The sequence below is a fragment of the Schistocerca americana genome, chromosome 3 (genome assembly GCF_021461395.2).
Source record: "Schistocerca americana isolate TAMUIC-IGC-003095 chromosome 3, iqSchAmer2.1, whole genome shotgun sequence".
Classification (NCBI taxonomy): domain Eukaryota; kingdom Metazoa; phylum Arthropoda; class Insecta; order Orthoptera; family Acrididae; genus Schistocerca; species Schistocerca americana.
The window spans coordinates 459,166,933-459,190,040 of record NC_060121.1 but is presented as its reverse complement, the minus strand read 5'-3'; the positions used below and the strand labels follow the sequence as shown (position 1 = coordinate 459,190,040).

General features: G+C 43.7%; 1 protein-coding gene across 1 annotated transcript in view; it reads left to right on the top strand.

Annotated features, from left to right (window-relative positions):
- LOC124606154 (aminopeptidase N-like) overlaps positions 1-21,193 on the top strand; it is a 191,009-nt gene extending 169,816 nt beyond the window's left edge. The window contains exon 16 of the mRNA XM_047138119.1: positions 20,963-21,193. Coding sequence (XP_046994075.1) covers positions 20,963-21,115 — 153 coding nt within the window. The 3' untranslated portion in view covers positions 21,116-21,193. The remainder of the gene's footprint in view (positions 1-20,962) is intronic.
- The last annotated feature ends 1,915 nt before the right edge of the window (positions 21,194-23,108 follow it).

The following is a 23,108-nucleotide window of genomic DNA, read 5'->3' as shown; positions in this document are numbered from 1 at the left end:
AGATTTGCACCCTCCAATTGACATGACAAAGCAGGTATCAGGATTCATCAGACCACGCAATGTCCTGCCAATGCACCAATGTCCGGTGCCAATGGTCACATGCCCATTTCAGTCATAGTTGCCAATGCAATGCCATGGTGTTAACATCGGCAAACACATGGGTCTTCAGCTGCGGAGGCCCATCTTTAGGAGCGTTCAGTGTACAGTGCATTCAGACACACTTTTAGTCTGTTCAGCATTAAAGTATGATGTCAGTTCTGCCACAGTACAGTGCCTGTCCTGTTTTACCAGTCTGCCCAACCTACGATGTCCAACCTCTGTAAACTCCATGATGTCTGGATGTGGTTCCACCTGGGTTTTGCCACATGCTGAAGATATTTGCCACAGCGCTCCTCAAGCACCCAACAAGTCGTGCAGTTTCTGAAATGCTCATGCCGAGGCTCTGGGCCATCGCAGTCTGCCGTGGGTTGAATTCAGATAAATTGCGCGCCTTCCCCATCCTACACATGGAGAGCACATGTTATAACGTCAAGTTTAACACATATATTTCAGAACGACTCAACACATATAAGTCACAGAGTAAGTTGACAAGCAAGATATGTGTACATGTTAGCATTCGAATGAGCACTGAGTCCCAGTCTAGCGGCCGCTGCTCGGCTGGCCGCTTAGGTGGTGCAGCCGCTGCATGGCTGGCAGACAGCACCACACATAGAGGACGCATGTAATTGCGCAGCAGCGCTTTGAATGATTGGCAAGTCACAACACTTTTCCCCCCTTTGAAATTGTTGCACTGGTCCTGATGGAGGTGTCCTGGAGATGGCTAACATCCATAGGCATTGTTTGACTTGCCGTAAAGTCTCGAGGAGGAGGCTTCCCGTATGGACAGAAGTGTCCCCGATGATAACGGGTCGAGATGACAGGAGATGTAGGGGTCGAATCTGCTGGGGGCCCCATGCACCAATCTGCCCGTTGCGGCAAGTCCAGTTGATATGACAGGAGACATGGGCGATGTGTCGGCGTCCATTGGAGGAGGAGGCGAGTAGATTTGCTCTGACAGAGGATGGTCATCCGGTTCCTGCATGGCCACGTCTCCTGGTAGCGTCTGTTCTTGTGCTGGCATCGCGATGATGGTGAGAGGGCTGTGTTGTGAGTATTGAGAGATGCCAAGATCCCGAGCGTCAGGTAGAGCTGAAGGTGGTGTAGCGGCATTCAGAACAGGCGTTGCCAGCAGACAAGGCCGAAGCTGGTCCGAATGACGCACTGCAACACCCGTGTCTGTCTGGATTTCATACAGGCGTCTGCCACGGTGTCGTAAGATGTGGCCCGGGCTCCATTTTGGCCGCCTGCCATATCCCCCTACCCAGACGAGGTTGTCAGCAGTGAACCGACCAAGTGAAGGCACCCACGGCTGTGAGGTGGAAGGCCGCAGAAGATGAAGTAGCGTGCAGGGCTGTCGGCCATATAAGAGCTCAGCCGGGCTGTGGTCGCCCATGGGGGTGAAACGGTAAGATGCCAGAAACTGGAGAAGTGCATCATCAGCAGCAGAAGAAGTCAGAAGTTTCCGCATCTGAGCCATAAATGTGCGGACCAGTCGTTCAGCCTCACCGTTTGATTGTGGATGGAACGGCGGGGCCGTGACATGCATAACGCCGTGACTAGCACAAAAATCCGCAAATTCGGTAGAGGCAAATTGCAGACCATTATCAATAACAAGAGTAGAGGGGAGGCCTTCCAAAGAAAAAATGTGGACAAGAGCACTGGTGGTTGCCGCGGTGGTAGGCAACGTGCAACGGACAATGAAAGGAAAGTTAGAGTAGGCGTCAATTACGAGGAGCCAATAAGTACCTAAAAAGGGTCCCGCAAAGTCAGCATGAATGCACTCCCAGGGCTTCTCAGGCGAAGGACACGGTGACAAAGATGACTTCGGGGCAGTGGCCTGTGACGCACAAGGGTCGCAGGCAGTGACCATGTGTGCTATTTCAGAGTCGATGCCAGGCCAGTACACGTGACGGTGCTCCAGAGATTTTGTGCGAGACACACCCCAGTGCCCTTGGTGAAGGAGGCGCAAGACCGAAGCACGCAAAGACGCAGGTACCACCACACGCGGCGAAGCATTGTCAGTGGAAAGGAGGATAACACCATCCCTAGCCGTGAGGCGGTAGCGCAAAGCGTAGTAGTTCCGCAATGGATCAGAAGTCTTAGTGGACGGCCAATCTGGCCAACCCTTCTGAATACAGCATAAAACCCAGGAGAGGGTAGGGTCAGAACCCGTAGCAGCCGCCAGCCTGTCCCCAGTGATGGGGAACCCGTCCTCAACCCGCTGCTCGGCAACATCCAGGTGGAAACGCAAAAGTTCGTCCCTATCGAATGCCAGATCAGGACCCATGGGAAGGCGAGACAGAGCATCAGCATTTGCATGTCGAGCCGTTGGCCAGAAATGAATCTCATAATTGAAATGAGACAAGTAAAGAGCCCAACGCTGGAGGCGGTGTGCAGCCTTGTCAGGAAGTGACGTTGATGGATGAAACAAGGAAACAAGTGGTTTCTGATCCGTAACAAGATGAAATTTTGAGCCATAGAGAAAAACACCAAACTTATGAAGAGCATAAATAATGGCCAAAGCTTCTTTTTCAATTTGAGAATACTTTTGTTGGGCATCCGTGAGCATTTTGGAGGCATAAGCAATGGGTTGTTCCGAACCGTCAGAAAAACGGTGCGCAAGGACTGCACCGACCCCGTATTGAGAGGCGTCTGTGGCAAGAACAAGATGTTGGCCAGGTTGATAAGTAACCAGGAACGGGGCCTGTTTCAGCATAGTCTTCAATTTCTGGAAAGCCACATTGCATGATGCAGACCAGTGAAAAGGCATGTTTTTATGCAACAGGCGATGCAACGGCTGAGCCACCGAAGCCGCAGATGGTAAAAACTTGTGATAGTATGCTATTTTCCCCAAGAAGGCCTGCAGTTTCTTAACAGATGTAGGGTGAGGAAGGGCATCGATTGCAGCCACAGTTTGCTGAAGCGGACGAATACCATCCCGAGAGAGTTGAAACCCCAAGTATGTGATAGATGCCTGAAAAAATTGTGATTTCTGAAGATTACACTTAAGACCGGCAGTCTGTAAGACATGAAAAAGTGTGCAGAGATTTTGAAGATGTTCTTCAGTGGTAGAGCCAGTGACAACAATGTCATCCATGTAATTGATACACCCAGGGACAGGGAGCAATAATTGTTCCAAGAATCGCTGAAAGAGAGCAGGGGCGCTAGCAATCCCGAATGGCAAGCGTTGGTATTGATAGAGGCCGAAAGGCGTGTTAGGGACCAGAAACTGCCGGGAAGCAGTGTCAAGAGGAAGTTGATGATAAGCTTCTGACAGGTCAATTTTAGAAAAATACTGGCCTCCAGCAAGTTTAGTGAAAAGTTCTTCAGGACGGGGCATAGAGTAAGTGTCGATGAGGCATTGAGCATTTACAGTGGCTTTGAAATCGCCACAGAGACGAATATCACCATTTGGCTTAGCAACAACAACGACAGGAGAGGACCACTCACTGGAAGTGACAGGAAGCAAGACCCCTGAAGTAGTGAGACGATCCAACTCCCGTTTTACCCAATCACGAAGGGCCACAGGAATGGGCCGAGCCTGAAAAAACTTAGGGTTTGAGCGGGATATGAGCTTCAAAGTCGTTTGCACAGCGTAACCCAGGAGAAAAAAGGGACAAAAATGTCATCGACAAGGAATCCAGTTGAGCATAAGGAATAGCATCAGAGACAATATTGACAGAGTCATCTATGGAGAACCCAAAAACGCGAAAGGCATCGAAACCAAAAAGATTCTCTGTGTTACTCTGGTCGACCAAAAATATGGGGACAGTGTGAACAATGGATTTGTAAGATACCTCAGCATTAAACTGTCACAAGAGAGAAATCTTCTGTTTATTGTACGTCCGTAATTGCCGAGTGACAGGTGACAGGAGTGGAGAACCCAACTGAAGATACATCTGAGAATTAATTATAGTGGCAGCAGAACCGGTATCCACTTGCATGCGAACATCTCGACCAAGGATTTGGACAATAAGGAATAACTTCTCTGAAAGGGAAGAAGTGCAATTGACAGACAACACAGAATCAGCGTTATGTTCATGAATATCATATATGCGGTCGGATTTGCAAACGGAAGACACATGACCTTTCTTTTTGCAATTGTGACACACAGCCCAACGTTGGGGACAATCCTTGCGTGAATGTTTTGTAAAACACTGCGAACATGAAGGAAGTTGCTGGGGGTTTTGCTGCAGTTTCTTAGCGGGTTGTTTACGGATAGGCCGAGGCTGCGCGTGGGAGCGCACTGCGGCCACGTCGGCCGGCGGGGATGTGCCGCACGTGTCGTCAACAGTGCACAGAGGTTGTATTTCCCCGACATCACCCCATGCCTCTATTTGCGCCCCAGTGGAGCGAGAAATTTCAAAAGACTGCGCAATGGGGAGAACTTCATCTAGAGTCAGATTTGCCAACTGAAGGGCACGTTGCCGAACTTCTTTGTCGGGCGCCAACCGGATAATAGCATCCCGTACCATGGAATCGGCATAGGATTCTTTGTGAACGTCAGTAACAAATTGACACTTTCAACTGAGGCCGTGAAGTTCAGCAGCCCAATCGCGATAGGATTGATGTGGCTGTTTTTGACAACGATAAAAGGCAACACGAGAGGCTACCACATGTGTTTGCTTTTGAAAATAGGCAGACAGAAGTGAGCACATTTCAGCAAAGGACAAAGACACAGGATCCTTCAAAGGAGCCAATTGCGACAACAATCGATACATTTGAGGTGAAATCCAGGAAAGGAACAGAGACTTACATGGTTGTTCGTCCGTGACATGAAATGCCAAGAAGTGCTGTCGAAGATGTTTTTCATAATCAGACCAGTCTTCCGCCGTCTCATCGTAAGGAGGAAAAGGAGGTATAGCCAACGACGAGAAACGCCCCACATTTGATGCCGTGACGACATCGCGAATCGCCGCTGTTAGAAACATTTGCTGTTCAAGGAGATTTTGCAATAGCTGCTTGACAGTAGCCATGGAAACCTGTGGGTCAATAGTGAAAAGGAAAAATCCACTACCTTGTCGCCAATTGTTATAACGTCAAGTTTAACACATATATTTCAGAATGACACAACACATATAAGTCACAGAGTAAGTTGACAAGCAAGATATGTGTACACGTTAGCATTCGAATGAGCACTGAGTCCCAGTCTAGCGGCCGCTGCTCGGCTGGCCGCTTAGGTGGTACAGCCGCTGCATGGCTGGCAGACAGCGCCGCACGTAGAGGACGCGTGTAATTGCGCGGCGGCGCTTTGAATGATCGGCGAGTCACAACGGCACACTCACTGATACTACATGTACCATGTGTGTGTCAGACTAGCAGTTATTCCTCACCAAGTGACACTGCTATCACCTGGACGGGTTTGTATCACTGGTGGGTCGGTGGTCATAATGTTCTGGCTTATCAGTGTATGTTGGTGGCAGTAGAACCATTCTGTAATCTGTCACAAATACTGGTTCTTTAATTTTCTCAATAGCTTTCACAAAAAGAACATTTTCTTCCTTTCAGGGATTCCACTTTGAATTCAAGGCGCATTTCTGTAACACTCGCTTGTTAATCAAACCCACTGGAAACATATCCAGCAGCATGTCTCTGAATTGTTCTGATGTCTTCCCTTAATTCTACCTGGTGGGGATCCCAAATATTCAAGCAGTATTCCAGAATGGGTCATGGATATGTCCTGTACGCTGTCTCCTGTACATTTTCATGGAATTCTCCTAATAAACCAAAGTCAACTATTCACCTTCCCTACATATGATGTTACGAGGGCAGTTCAAAAGGTATCTGACTTCTATTTACAAAATCAATCTTTACTGAAATACAATTATTTGATGCTGTTCGCCTTCAAAGTAGCCCTCTTTAGCTTCCACACATCTCTCCCAATGCTGCTGCCACTGCTGGAAGCATCACTGAAGAGCCTCTTTTGGCATGGTGCACAACTGCTACATCAAATTCTGTATAATTTTATCCCTTTTCTGAAACCCGGTTCCTTACAGAGTCTTTTTCATTTTAGGCAAAGCCAGAAGTCACTTGGTGTTAGGTCAGGGAAATAAGGAGGCTGATAAATCTCAGCTGTTTTGTGTTTGGCCATTAACTGAGAACAGTAAGTGGGTGTGTTATCATGGTGAAGATGCCAACAGTCCACTGCCCACAAACCTGGTGCTGGGATGGTTCCTTTAAGAGGGCATGGCTGACTTCCCTTCCCATCCTTCCCTAATCTGATGGGACCAATTACATCACTGTTTGGTCCCCTTCCCTGAGTCAACCAACCACAAGTCTGGCTGTTTGCATCTGACTGCTTCATGAAGGTGACACAAAATCTCTTGATAATACTCCTTATTAACATTAGTACATTCTGGGGTGTATGTGTGAAGGACGACACCATTGGAGTTGAAAAAGATGATCAGCATGACTTTCATAATGCTGTGGACCTGCCTTGCTTTTTTGGGTCTCAGGGATGATGGATGCTTTCACCGTAATGAGTGGAACTTTTTTCTGGTTCGCACCCATAAACCCAGGACTCATCACCAGTGATATCTGTGTTAAGAAAGTTGGGATTACTGTTCACAGTATCCAGCATGTCCTGTGCAATGTCCAAAGAAAGCTGCTTCCGCTCAGTTGTTAGCAGCTTGGCACAAAATTTGCGGAAATCCTTCTGAAAGCCAAATGTTCATTTAAAATGGAATGAATGGATCCAGTACTAATTTCAACATTGTTCAAAAGTTCTATGATCATGATTCACCTATCTTGCATCACCAGGGTCCTTATGTGATCAATAACAACCTCATTTGCTTATGCTGAGGGCCTGTCTGTACTTGCTTCACCCACTGATAAGCAGCTATCTTTAAAGCTGTTGTACCACTCCTTTATCTGTGTGGTACATGTTGCTTCATCCACAAACACTTGTTAAATCTTGCAGATTGTTTCAACTTGAGAATAGTCAAGCTTAAAACATAATTTGGGGAATAATGTTCCACTTTTTATGTCATTTTGCCCACATTAAAAAATCTGACAACAACCACTTACATATGTTCAGCTGCCAATGGCTAGCAAAAAAATTGTTTTTGCAGCCATGAAAAATATCAGGCTTGCACACTAAATATGTGTACAAATGTAGTGTGTGCGCACACCCTAAGACCATTGTTAGTTTCAGCAATAAAAAATAAGTCTCTGTTGGTACATTATGGCCAGGGGACATTGGCTGGTATGTATTTCTCAATTCAAAAAACTTAACCAACAGCCATATATTATGAATTATTTCATTTTATATATCAAATGCTACCAGTTTCAGCAACTTTTCCATATTAACAAGCTTACTGTAAGGTGCCATAAAACTGGAATCGTAAATCAGAATCATTACGCAACTGATTCATATGGAAGGGTGACACCATCATATGAATCAGTTTCATAATGGTTTGGATTTATGGTTCCAGTTTTATGGCATCATACGATAAGCCTGTTAATACAAAAAAAGCTTATGGGGCCTGAAGATGGTAATATTGAGTTGCTGAAACTGGTAGCATCTGATATAGAAAATAAAATAACCCAAAATATATTGTCACAGCAGAAGGTGAGTAGCACCATGGTGTAGTGGATATGACACTAAACTGTTGCATGGAGGGTCATGAATTCAAAACTCACCTGGATCGTACAATTTTAATTTCTTATTCAGTCTGAGTACATTCTAGAAGTATCCACAAATGTCAAGAATCATTGTACTAGAATGTTCTGTAGCTGTATATATACTGTATGTGTACTGGCCGGAGGCAGTTCGCTCTGCGCTCTTATATGTGCGAGTGCTGAATAAACCTTCATTAAGTGAAGTTAGTGTTTGTCATTCACCTAATTACACCTTCTTCTACTTGTCATTATTTTGGTGGAGGCGCTGGGTATTGGAACTTGTGGTACTGCACATTATTGACGACACAGTGGCTCCCATCAGGCCATGACAGAGCCGCCATTTACGTGGCGGTAAACCTGAGTTTGAATCCTATTCAACAGATCGCAATCTATCGGAGAGAGAAGAAGAAGAGGACATTACAATGACAGCAACTGTGTGCCACCATATGGACATCCTTCCGTGTGCTCTGGTGACGATGGCCAAGATCCAAACAAGTGGCTGAAGGTATATGAGCGTATAGCTGAATTTAACAAATGGGATGATGCCATGTGTTTGGCTAACAATTTTTCCTGCTTGGAGAGCACTGCCAAACAATGGTATGAGAACAATGAGGAGAAGTTAACAAGCTGAGAAGTATTCCAGGCGGAATTGCACAAGTATTTCGGCGACACACAATGACAGAGGTGCAAGGCTGAAGATAAATTAAAGTACAGTGCACAGCGTCCAGGAGAAACTACAGCTTCCTACCTTCAAGACATCTTGCAGCTGTATAAAATAGTGGATCCTAGAATGAAGGAGGAAGATAAGGTTGCAGATCTCATGAAGGGTGTTGCTGAGGACATGTATCAAGCCCTACTCCTGAAGGAGGTTTCGACAGCATACAACTTCATAAAATGGTGCCAGTATATCAAGAAAATTTATCAAAAAAGAATTACACCAAGAAGTTTGAACGGCTTCACAACATTGTATTGATGTCTGTGATGGAGGAAGCAACTGATTTCACAAGTGTTCTTCATCAGATAGTGAGAGAGGAAGTGGAGAAGGCACCTGGATTGCATGGTGAGCAGAAAACCAAGACACTTCAAGAGGTCATAAGGGAGGAAGTGGAACAGACATTGAACCAAATCTCTCGCCCTTCATTTCCCTTTAAAACGGTGAAAAAGTTGAGACCCAGGCAGAGTTAAGTTCCTACAATGCCGCATGACGAACCTGTTTGGGCACCAAGGAAGACTGACATCTGGAGGACCCAGGATAACCAACCCGTATGGTTCCACTGTGGACGAGCGGGACATGTGGTGCACTATTGTCGAGAAAGGCGGCGGATATTTGCTGATGCCCAAGCAAGAAGACAGCATACCGATCTTAGCAAACGCCAACTCCGGGACAACGAAGATGAACAAGATGATGCGGGTGCACGACGGCGTAGATCACCATTACCGCAAGCTAGCCACTGGAGAGGACACTCCCCAACACGTTGATCAAGGTCTCCATCACCGTTTACAGGCTCCAGCCGATCACCTAGCTGCCACAACCTGGAAAACTATAGGGTGCGACCTTCCTTGGCAGTGAGGCTGCCGAAGAGAAAACTCCTACGCCATCGATCACTGCAAAAATAATAGGAAACTACATAGATATCCTCATGGATGGCTGACCAGCCCAAGCTCTTGTGGACTCTGGAGTCTCATATTCAGTCATTTTGGAGAAGTTCCGTCACCAGTTGCAGAAAACCATGTTCGACGACAGCAAAACACCTCTGCTGAAGGTGGCTAATGGGAAATATGTAAAACCTACATGAAGATGTACCATTCATGTGGGTATAAGAGGCCATACACAGCCCTTATAATTCATCATCTTACAAGAGTGCAGTCATGACATCACTCTCGGATGGGACCTTTTGAAAGCTTCTCAGGCAATTATAGATTGTGGTTACTCGAAGATTATGCTAGACGAGATGAGATACTGTGGACAGAAAGATGCGCATCTGAGTGTGTGGAAACTATGTGTGTTGGATGAAGTTATCATTCCTGCTGTCAGCGCTAGAAAGGTAACTGTCAAGCCATGCATCAACCTGTGGATCTTGTAGTGAAATGTAAGAGAAGCTTACCACTGAAAAATAACTTGGTCATCCCAGCCTCTGTCATCTCGTTTAAGAATGGATTCGGTGAATTGTAGATAGTTAACTGTCACCAAGAACCGCAGATCCTTCCAAGATGCATGTGCACAGTAACTACTGAGCCATTAATTGAAGAACAGCTGAGCATCATAGAAACATCCAATGCCGTGTCTGTGGGTGAAATTGGTGCTACCACTACGAGGCAAGATCTTCTAGCTCAATTATCACCAGATCTCACTAAGGAACAACAGATGAAGCAACTTGCCATTCTTCAAGAAATCTCTGAATGCTTCAGTCCACAGGTGAAGAGCAAATTAGACAAATCGACGGTGAAGCTCCGGATTAGCATGGGAGACTATCAACCAATAAGCCAGAGAGCATACCACGTGTCAGCAACGGAACATTGAATAATTCATGACAAAGTAGAGAAAATGATGAAGAATGACGTCATTCAGCCTTCACATAGTTAGTTAGTTATGTGTTCCATTGATCAATAGCACAGAAAAACCGTTATGATGTGGAACGCGTGAGGCGATTACGACAATGGACACTGTGTTTTCGTTACATCCTGATGACGTGGATGACAACTACATTGGCCAGATGTTAACCAGAGTTGAGGAAGCTCAGCAGTTAGCTCAACTCCGCACACTACAGGCTCAAGAAAACCATCACCAAAGGTATGACGTGAGCCACCCCCCTGTTGTCTAACAGCCTGGTGACCTCGTCTGGATCTTCACTCCTGTTCAGAAGGTTGGTCTCTCTGAGAAGCTCCTCAGGCGCTACTTTGGACCTTATAAGGTTGTAAGCCAGTTGTCTGATGTTACTTATGAAGTTGAAGGTTTCAACTCCAACACAAGACGATGAAAGATCAGAGATAAGGTCCATGTCCTTTGAATGAAGCCCTATAAGGATCCTGCAACCCAGGGTAAATTTGAAGCTCCAGCAACAGGCAACAAGTGGAAAGGTGACAAAAAGCATCGTGGCAAAAGAAGTTCTAAGAAGATTACCACCAGGGCGAGAATCAGTCATCAGGAACCGGAGTATGCAGGACCAATGACTCGTACCTGGACTAGGTGAAATGTAACACTGAGACACTGTTCCCTTAAGGAGGGAGCAATGTCACAGCAGAAGCTGAGTAGCACCGTGGTTTAGCGGATATGATACTAACTGTTGCATGGAGGGTTGTGAGTTCAAAACTCTCCTGGACTGTACTATTTTAATTTCTATATTCAGTTTGAGTACATTCTATAAGCATCCACAAATGTCAAGAATCATTGTACTGGAATGTTCTGTAGCTGTATATATACTGTATGTGTACTGGCCAGAGGCAATTTTCTCTGCACTCTTGAATGTGCAAGTGCTGAATAAACCTTCATTAAGTGAAGTTAGTGATCATCCTTCATCTAATTACACCTTCTTCTACTTGACAATATGGCTGTTGGTTAAGTTCTTTGAATCGAGATAAAAAATAAGGTTCAATACATTTTGAATAGCCCTTGTACATTCTCATTCCATTTTACTGCTAACTGGTGATGAGGTAAACGTTTGATACCAAGCTCGTGCAACTAGTCAAACAGCAACAGCAACAGCTGCTCCTGTAGCAGCAGTTGCTCCGGCAGTTTCAGCATCATCAACAGCAGTTCTAACAACAATTTCAAATGTTGTACAATTGCTAACAGGTTCAGGGTTTCCAAACCATCCAGGCTGTGGTCACTTCCCAGCCTGAATGCCAACCACTTGTGCTTGCACCATTTAATGACATTAAAGAGGATTGAGACACTTATTTGTGGTGGCTGACACCACACTTTCCCATATTGCAGGTTTTGGATGATTCTCTCTGATGATCATCCTTCCTGTTTTGGGCTTCCCCAGAGATGCTTTCATTGTTAAAGAAGTTGAGAAGTGGACTCCATTCTCGAATCCAGTTGCACTTATGTTCAAAGAGATGTGTTAATTGCTGTCCAGTTTTTATTTCCAATGAGTCCACTTGGTCACATTGTGCATTGAGTTCCATTAATACCACAATTACTTACCATTTGTGGGCAACAGATTTGCAAGGGTTGAGTCAATGTTGTAATCTCCCTTGTACAAATTCAGCTTGCAAAACTTCATATGCAGATTCACTGATCTGAGATTTTGTAGTCCAACTGGCTCCTGATCTGGAAGTTTCTACTGTAATTCCCCAACTGGACAACCTTCCCCTATACAATATTATGAAAATCATGCATTCTTTTGAAATCACACAGGCTGCAAATTAATGCGTCATGCCTCATCCTCAGGTAGCAATGATCCAGCAGCATCATGATTCAATGGTTCTGAATGTCTCCTAGACTCTGAGTAGCCTGCCATGACTCGTTGAGGTAAGCAGTGGGGGTCTCTCATCATGTCCTGATTGCTTCATTTCACACCTGCATGCACACTGTCCAGATCATTGGGCACAAAGCATTCATTATGGGAAATGTGAGCATCTCCTCATTGTTTGTTGTGAACCATCAATACAGTCAGATTCCACCACCCACATGCATCATGGAATGGTGAATGAACTTCAGGCAGCTGTTTCTCAGGGTGATCCTTCTACTTTTAAGTTGCTTATGACCCTCATGACTGCAACCCACGATCTCTGCTACCAGCTTGACACATGAGCACTGTTTCTTTAACCACCGTCCACATATACGCTCATCTTGGTTCCCCTGACTTGGCCCCACCCTTCCTTATGTTGGTCACCTATGGAAACAGTTCAGTTCCTCTCCAGGGTCAATTCATAGTTAACACTACATAGAAACTGGTCATCCAGTTGATAAATCTGTTTGTTGTTGATAGACCCTGACCTGGCAACTTTTATAGCCTCAGTGCCTTCTTTCTGTTTGGATTCTCCATCACTGACAATGTTTGTGTCATATCCAACATAGTTCCCTACTAGGACCTTGACAACCTCTGTATTGCCTTTGTACCTCTGTTTGGCCCTGGCCTTGGGTGTGCCACATTTCTGCCAAGTGTGACTTCTTCCTCTCTCTTCAGGGGAGGTTGTTAAGCAAGAACTTGATCACTTCTACACAGATGGGGTAATTAAACATGTCAGAATTAGTGCTTGGGCCACACCCCAAGTGGTGGTCTGTAAACCAAAAGGCTCTGTCTGACTATGTGGAGATTTTAAGTCAACAATCAATGCCCAGGCATGAGTAGAAAACTTCTGCATCCTGCACTCAGAGGACTTCATCACAATTATCGTTGGTGGTGATTGTTCCATAAGACAGACATGGCTGAAGCATATTTGCAGGTACATCTGGATGAGGAATCACAATGCTTTATGGTCACCAAAGGCTTGTACAAATACAGGTGCTTGCCCTTTAGAATCTTTTCCACTCTGGTGATTTTTCCAGATATACCCAGAACAATTAACCGTTTCCATTCCTACTTGTACTAACTATTAGATAACATAACTGTCACAGGTGCTACATGTCAGGATCATCTGTGCAACCTTGGTACACTCTTTACCACATCACATGATGCAGAGCTCAGGTGCTGTTTACACAAATGTCACTTTCTTCAGGAGCAGGTGGAATACCTGTGCCACTGGCACAATAAAGATGGGATCCACACCACTGGCTGCAACGTTTCTGCCTTTGACTCTCTATCTTGCCCCAAAAACTGACAGGAGGTTCAGGCTTTTTTTATGGAAAGTAAATTATTCTAAGTTCCCCCCACATGCAGCCCACATTATGCATACACTCAGCAAGCTGCAAAAGAAACCTGTTCAGTACAGATGGACATCTGCCTGTGATCATGCTTTCACACAGCTGAAGTTCATGTTGCATTGGTGTCCTACATTATGCCCTTTACTCCACTGTATCCCCTGGTTTTGGCCATGAGTGCTCATTCCTGTGGCACTGACATGGAACTGATTCATAGGAATGATGGTGGTACAGAGTAGCTGATTGCCTGAGCATCAAATACACTTACATCTTCTCAAATGAACTACTTGCAGTTCAAGAAAGAGGCTTTGGTAATCATCTTTGTCTTTAAGAAGTTCCACATTTACCTTTCCAGGACCAAGTTTATCCTCATTATGTACCGCAAGCTGCTCTTGGATCTCTTTTGACCCTGCTCTCGGCTTCTGAAATGGACAGCACAACGCCTCCAGCACTCAATGCTTTTCCTCAGCTCCTACGTTTATACCATTAAATACAAGCTCATGGCAGAACACACAAATGTAGATGCCCTTTCCCACCTGCTCTCAGAGCCTGACCAGCATTTGACTGACAGGAAATCTTCTGTTTCCACAATGAGAAGAATGATGGCACATTTTGGATGGACTCATTAATGCTACTCACATCACCGTGAACATGCGTTGTGTCCCCATCTTGTGGTGTGATATGCACTGTGTGCACCATGGGTGCCCCTTTCTTTTTAAAAGTCTGCTGATCCCAAGCTCTGGGCCTGTGCTTGCCACTCCAACCAATCGTCCATCTTTTCCAATGTTTTCCTACTTCACACATATGCAGATATTCACTGTGTCATCATCCCATCTACCCTGCACTGATATGTTTGCACCTCCTCCATTGTGGGTATTGTGGCATATCACAGATGAAGCCTCTTGTGGAGCACCATGCATACTAGTAGGGACAGAACAGATGTGTGGTGTCCATGGTATGCAGCTGTTTTGCTTGTGCCTGGCACAGGGGTAGCTTCTAACATTTTTGATGACAAGAATGTGTGAAGTTGGATTGAAACCTTCCTATTTCTTTTACAAGCATCAACTTACTTGGTATGCAGAGCCGATCTTCTTCTCTGGATAGCTGGCTACATCAGTCTCCAAAAACTACTTCTCCGAAGAGTGATGGTAGTTAAAGGAATATATAAGACTCTCTCTCTACTCATGAAATAAGTAGGTACTCAAAGAATACTTTTAGTTCACTGTCGGTATATTTCAACTTTCATAAAGAACAAATTGTCATTCCTCACATAAATATTTGATTTCTTGTAAGTCACCCATGTCGTCTTACATTAGACACAATTAAGATACATTTACTACAGAGTTGGTTTAACAACTACAGAAATCCTAAACATGTTTTGCATCTAGCAAGTCTGTGTTAAAAGTTACTAAAAATCTTTTTTCATTCAATTGTTCTTTCATTACTAACAATAGTCACAGTTACAAAACAGCACAGAATAACACAGAAGTTCCTTGGTTCTGCCATGAGCTTTCATTACAACTTCCATGGACTGACTGACAAGTACTTGTTGGTGCCGTTCGACCGCTGTGTCTACAGACTTCTCACGATAAACTTTGGACCTGCACACACAGACAGGTGATGTGCAGTAGATAGAGTTCCTTTCTTCCCACTCACATCTAATATATTGTGTGTTCTGAGATGGTGGAAGATCGAGTGGTTCTAGAATTTACGCCAGAATTCTTGAAGCACTACATGTCGCGCCCCCCCCCCCCCCCCCCCCCAGATTGAACACACAATATTTTATACAATTATTATGTACATTAATATCACACATATTAAAAATTCATATTTCAACAGTATACATTTCTTTTCTTTTAATAATTATGAGGACTATAATTTTTTTTTCTTTTTTCTGCTATCTTTCCAATCGTAAACTCCAGTTGATCATGACACATGAGTAATCTGCTTTCTGTTCTCGCCTTTTGTACTACCTTTCCTAATTATGTACTAATTGTAGTATTTTTGTGTAGTTTGGAGGAACCCTGGGCAAAATGAAAGTGTTCTTTTGACACTCGTAAACTTCCATAAAACGTAATAATGCTAGTTGTGCATAGAATTCAAACTTAGCAGAATAATCCCTATAAAATGTGTGACTTCTGTCATGATACTCTCCCCTTCTCCTAGGATAAGTACCTATACCTTGCATGTAGGTTGACCTTTGAAAGCACTTCCTCTTTCCATTCTGGTAGGTGTGCCCCTTTATACAACATTCCTATTTTTCAGACCACAGGTCATCGTATCTCTGTGTAGGTACACCTGCCCTGTATACTTAGTAAATGCTGGGTATGCGCCCCTTATCCTTTCTGAGTAGGCCTCATGGTTCATTACCCTAGTATACATTTCTATGTATACTATAATTAAGTAGTTTCTGGTAAAGCTACAAATCTATTTTACACTTCACATTCACTTTTATAATACATCATTTAATCCCTGGAGTCCTCCTCTTCCTCTCAACTCATATACTCTTAGTATATACTATGTCTACCTATAATTCAAGTCTCTCTATCCTACTGTTCATCAATTTATCAGAGTATTTGGTGCATTGACTTTTCTTAAATAAGCATCATGATTAACTCCAATCCTGCTTGCATTCTCTTTCATTACTCATGCCTCCTTCTTATGTACACTCGATGTGTGTATGTTTCCCTATGTACAAATATTCTTTCCCCTACAATACCTGGCAGTTCTCACATCACAACAGGTTTCTAGTCTGTAATTTTATAATGTTTGTTTATAAATGTAATTTTGTGTGTATGCAGATGTGTGTTCATGTAGTCTGATTCTTCAGCCTTCTTATCTGCAGAGAAGATGTAGGATATTGGAAACCATGGAAACCAGGAAGAACTTCTGCAATAAAAGTAGATGAATATGGAAAGAGGGAAAAATACATAGGTCCTCAAATGAGAAGTAAGAAAGGAAATAAATAGAAATGGTTGCTAAGATTGAAGAAGAGAAAGAAGATAGCCCCAAAGACAGGAAACCCCCCCCCCCCCCCCCCCCCTTCCGCAGGATCCCTACCTCACAGGTACTTGAGTGAGACGCCAGAGGAAGTTTGATGTTAAATCGTCTCCTACAGAATGGACATTCCCACCTTCACCTTTGAGGTCCCCGAAGGAAATCTTAGCAACCCTATGGAAACAGCTAATGGTGAAGAATCAGTCACACTTGTTTGCAAGGGTGGTTTGAAAGGTGGGGTGTGCGTTTTGTGCTAGTCATGATTTATGTGTTCTCGTAAACCATGCTTTTATCAACAATACCCACCTGTTTTAAAACTTATGCAAACTCTCCCATCTACATCACATCTAATAAAAGCTATAAAATATTCTATACAAAATAGAAAATTATACACAATGGTCTAACAGTTGTTCAGTTCGTCACATTATATTATATTTTCCACAGACATAATATTCTTATTCTGTTTATTTCATGTCTAGAGATCACTTTCTTTCTTATTCTGTGATTCTCCTAAGTTGTAATCATATCCAGTTTTCTATGTAATAAGATTATAGGATAGTTTGAGATTTTAGGAATAGATGACAGAATAGTTTAAGATTTTAAAGGAATTTGGTGCAGGAAAACTATTTTGGTAGAAATACTGAAAACAACTGGGGATCTGATGATCGTCACTTGGCCCATTAACTCAGAATGTTAACATCCCTGTGGGATAGATGACTCCGCCCGGGTCCCATGGATCTGATATTAACTTTTCTTGTGCACTGGCAGACAAGTGAGCGGATGTGTAATCAGCACCAGTGAACAGTAACAGGTGCCGGTGGCATCGGTTGTTGGTTTCCGCATAGGCGTCGGTGGACAGATGTGGAGGTAGGTTAGCACTGGTGAACAGCAACTGATACCAGAGGTGTCGGATGTTGGTTTCCGCATCTGTGTCCCCTTGATGAGTGTGAGAGCTATCCACTCCCCGCACCAGATCTTCTTAGTCAAAGTGATCTCAGCATATTTCTTCTTAGAGAAACACACTGTAATCTGCTTCACTATTTCTCAATTCAAATTTTTTCTCTTTTGAATACTTGAGCATGTCCCAGAGTCTCGGAGCAAGTCCTTTATTGGGTTTGGTTTAGTTGATATGGCAACATACAACATCCACTTTTCTTGTTTTTTGGTCTTAAAATTCCTGTTTTTTGAGTCCTTTTTCACTGGTCACCACGTCCTAACATTTTTTGTGACAACTTTTTTAATAGGCCTTCTCTTCTGAAACTGTGCTCTTTCAGCAACACTGTCAGTATATTTGGACTCCATGTGCAATAACAAATTTGCGCTTTCAGTATAAATATTAGACTTCTTGTAAGTAGCCCATGTCATCTCACATTAGATACAATAAAAATACATTTACTACAGAGTTGGTTTAACAAGCACAAAAATCATAAACATATCTTGCCTCTAGCAAGTCTGTGTTAAGAGTTACTAAAAATCTTTTTTTACTCAACTGTTCTTTCATCACTAACAATTGTCACAGTTACAAAACGGCACAGAATAACACAGAAGTCCCTTGGTTCTGCCATGCACTTTCATTACAACTTCCACGGACTGACCAGCAAGTACTTGTCGGTGCCATTCGACTGCCAAGTCTACAGATTTCTCAAGATAAACTTCAGGACAGCACACACAGACAGGTGACGTGCAGTAGATAGGGTTCCTTTCTCCCCACTCACATCTAAAACATCATGTGTTTGAGATGGTGGAAGGCCATGTGTTTCTAGAATTTACGCCGAAATTCTCGAAGCAGTACAAGCTCTGCTCCAGTCTTTTGCCCCTGGCCCACCCCCTACCATCCCTGGGATCACATTCATCTTGACTTTTCTGGCCCCTTTCTGGGATCTATGAGGCTCACTGTCATGGCTGCTTAGTCTAACAACCTACATGTGGTCAGTATGACGTCCACCACTGGTGGTATTCTCACTGCTCTCATCCCAATTCTCTCCATTGAAGGGCTTCCCTACACCATCATGTCAGATAATGGGGCCCAGTTATTGCAGTGACTTTCAAACAGTCCTGTACCTCTAATGGCATCAAGCACCAATGTAGTCTGCCATCTCACCTGTCCTCCAATGCCAAAGTGGAGCATATGGTGCATACATTTAAGCAATAAATGTTGAAAGTGGTGGGTACTTCCAATGAAACGGATGCACTCACACTGTTTCTCAGCACCTACCATTCCACCCCTGTCCATGACCATGGCGCAGTAGTGCTCTTCTGTGGGCCGCAGCCACGTACTCTCATCCACTTCCTGGCCCCCTAATTGAGGGAAATCCAGACCCGGCATGCCAGGCACTTTCTGCTAGGTGCAGCCATGTGGGCCTACTCCACTTTTCTGCCTTCCCCAGAATCATCTAGGGTGCCTCCGACCCTATGTGCCCTTTTCAGGGGGAGGGATCTAGTGCCCCAGCCCAGCACATTTATAGACCTGCTGGATGGTATGGGCATCAGTGATTGCCAATAGGTGGCACTGCTGTAATTGCAGGTACTGCAGTTGCTGATCTAGGCACCACTACAAGTCATGCCTTTCCAGCCAGCCTATCAAGGTCTGCAATCACCCTTTAAACCTAGCACTGTGGCCTCTCCATCTGTTACTTGTGATTTCTCTGCATTACCATATATATCTCACTACACATTGTTGTCTCGGTTCTGAATTCTCTGCTTCTTAGAATTTTGACCTTGGTTTGCCCTTTAGACTTGTTATTCTGCCATACCATTTCCACTATCAGTCATTCTCTCATGTCACCCACCTGTTGTTCTCTGGTGAAGCGCTGTCAATGCTCTTGGCCAGTTGGCCAGCACTGCTGGTTCTGAAGTCATTTCCAGACGTGTTTGATTCCAGTCACTGTAGATATGAACATATCTAGTAGCACACCACTAATACTGTGTCATATTATTACAGCATTATGTTTCCTTTAACTTGCATTATTCCACATTTAGGGCAAGCTGCCTTTAATCTTATCAAACAGAAAGTCTATGCAAGTCACCTTTATCCTCCTATGGTCACTCAAAGAAAAACACACTACTGCACAATACAAACAACACCCTAATCAAACAGACACAGATTGCTGCCCATTCTGCCCATCAGATCATTTACACATACAGGGAACAAGAGTGGTTCCATCACACTTTCCTGGGGTCCTTCTGATGATACCTGTGTGTCTGATGAACAGTCACCATCCAGTGCAATGTAATGTATTCAGCTACTCAAAAATTCTTTGAGCCACTCACATATCTGATAACCTATTCTGTATGCTTGGATGTATGTTAGCAGTCTGCAGTGTGACAGTGTTTGAAATGTCTTCCAGTAATCTAGGACTATGGAATTTGCTTGTTGACCTTTGATCACACCTACAAAAAGTTACCTTAAAGAACTAATGACACAACTACCGATTAATATGCAAATCTCTTCAGTAAAAGTGGCCTAATGCCAAGGATCAATCACGACATAGTTCTCAGTTTCCAGATCCTGTCTAGAGCAGAAAAATTTGTAAGAGGTGTGGTCAAGCCTTTTTTTCTTTTCAGTGAAAGTCTGGTGAAAAGCAAGACATGAATAGTGAGCAATGTAAGTGAAGAAATAGGTTATGGTATAGACTATTGAAGAGTTTTGGCATGAATCTTCTGCCAGGCACTTAATTGTGAATAGCAGAGTAATCAAGTAGATGTAGGTGTAGACATAGATGTAGATGTAGGTGTAGATGTAGAGTTCAAATTTGCCATGAATTTTGTATTGGATGAGTATTTGCAGTCACCTTCAATAAACACTCTTGAATTGAATTCATACTGGACTAATGAAAGGCCATTTATTAGTCCCTTTGATCAATTAGATAAAAAAAATTACAGATTGAAAACATTTTACTGTATTGTTACTAAATGGCTGTCTTATGTATAAATGGGCTGCATATTTCAGAAGCCTGGCAAGCATCTGAGAACATAGGCACCACCTAGAATGATAATAATATTGTATAATCAGTTAAAGTACAGAGTATAGAAAACAGTCTTAAAATAATAAACACATGGAGCACACACAAAGAATCAACACTCAAGCTTTAGACTTACTTATCTATCCCAAGTCAAGAACAGATACCATCAGTGACCATGCAGCTCTCTTGGAATGAAATGATAATTAAATCAAGACCCTAAGCTGTTGACAGGCATTGATATACATTAACAGCGATGTTGAAAATGTGTGCCCCGAAAGGGACTCGAACCTGGTCGGGCCACACGTTTTCAGCTGTCCCCATCAATGTATATCAACACCTGTCAACAGCTTACGGTCTTGATTTAATTACCATTTCTCAAGGTTTGGCTCACATTACTACATGACAGGAGAGGTCGATAAAATTGTCAGGACATTTGACATATGATATAAGGGTTTCATACATTGTGTTTCTGTTGCAGGTAAGCTTGCTGGCAACCTCAATAGGGAACCAAGGACTGGCATCAGCAGCATCATCAAGGCATACTAGCTTAGTGCATTGTCATGCCTTGCATCATGCTGCCTCTCATTGGTTACAGCGCTGGATACAACAACGACAGCATAATGCTGTTTGAAGAATATGACATACACCTTGCTATACAAATCTTAAATGATTTACAGTATAAAAGGAGCTGAGTGCTTCATGTCTTTAACTGTATTTTTTTCATTGTTATACATTCTCAAGATCCTTTTACCATTTCCCAAAGTAGCCTGCTGACACATAAAGCATTGTTCATTGCACAGGAGGGACTTCATGTTTCACTAGGAATGCACAATTCCAACAAAAACAGACTGTATGTTTATACTGTATCTTTATACTGTCCCTAATCTTAATGCAAAAATTTGAACAATTATTTTAAGGCATTGCTGCAGATTCTTGTCTATTCCTTTAAACAGAGTTCATTCAGCTTCACACAGACATGTGCCTGCCCCATGAGAATTTTCAATTTAAATTTTGCACAATCTTTTAGATACATTTTTAGGTTAAGACACAGCTGTGGATTCCTTTTTATTCCTATAACCAGAGGTTATCAACTTTGCTGGCTAAAACCCAGTCCCACACACTGTTCCTGAAATGCTGTCTAAACTAACCATAAAAATACCCTTCAATGTGCATTCTGCCCCTCCTCTCACAATGACCTTCATATTTTAAAATTCCACCAGTCCCTATCCCTCACAAACCTGATACTGCAAAAACACATCTCCATGGTACAGGCTTCCCAGAACCACCTCTACTCCCTGCACAAGATACTGGTACAGTGCAATACTTACCACATACATACCATCTCTGAAATTGATATCCTTGCACTCCAACACTGGAGGAGCTTTCCAGACACCACTTCCATAAACTATCCAACATGTTGACATCTTACTTCCTTCTTGGGGTGCCACTATGCATCAACATTCATTCTATTCACAATGAACCCCTTTCTAACCCTTCACAGCAACCAGACCCTGCCTAGCTGACCTCTTAAATTTACCACATCATCCAAAACTCCCTCCCAATGCTCCACAAAACCCAGGACCCAAGCAAACCCAAAAACTCTTATTATCCTATCCACCAAAAACTCCACCCCCACAGAAGTTTTAGTTCTATCCAAAGTCCTCACCCCCACCATCTGCCTCACACCAAAGTTTAACCACATTAGACCTGACAAAGGCCTACTTTCATTCTCCTGATTACTCCAGTGGATGCACTTCTTGCCACTAATCCCTCCAACCAAAGCCAACCTAATCCCAACATTGAACTGTGCCTCTTCCAGTTCATACCACCATCCAACTATGACCCTCTCCTCGTGCCGCTCTCCCAAATAACCATCCCCTAGTCAGCTCCCAAGAATTCCTTACCTCCAACTTGGCCTCACCATCCTTCCCCACAGCCCTTCCTAAGAACATTAATCTTTCAGCAGAAGAAAGGACAGCCATACAAAACCTGGAACACATCCTGACCCAATCATCCCACCTGCAGACAGAAGTTCCATCACTGATGTAATGAGTTGCAGGTACTACCTGACAGAAGACCTCTGCCAACTGTCTGACCATTCCATCTACAAGCTCTACCAGAGTGATCCTGTCCCAGAGGTCCACCATAACCTCTAGCCCCTACTGAAATACATAAGCCCTTCCCAGAACCTCTCCCCCAAGTTCATTGCCCTCAAAACTCTATCAAGACCCCACACGAACTCCGCAGAATCGACAAACCCAAAAATTCTGTACCTCCCAATGTAGCTGGCTATTCTGCTTCCACTAAAAGAATTTCCACTCTTGTTGACCAACATCTCCAACCAGCTGCACAAAACTAGCCTCTCGCATCAAACATACTAACCACTTCCTTCACTGACTCTCCACCGTACTCACCCCTTTACCTTCTGGATCCCTCTTTATCACTGTTGATGCCACCTCCCTGTACACCAACATCCTTCTTGCCCATGGCCCTACTGCTATTAAACACTATCTCTACCAATGTCCTTCACATACCTAACGCACCACCTCACTCATTTTACACCTTAACAACTATACCCTGACTCACAATCATTTTTCCTTTGAAGGGAAGGTATGCAAACAAAT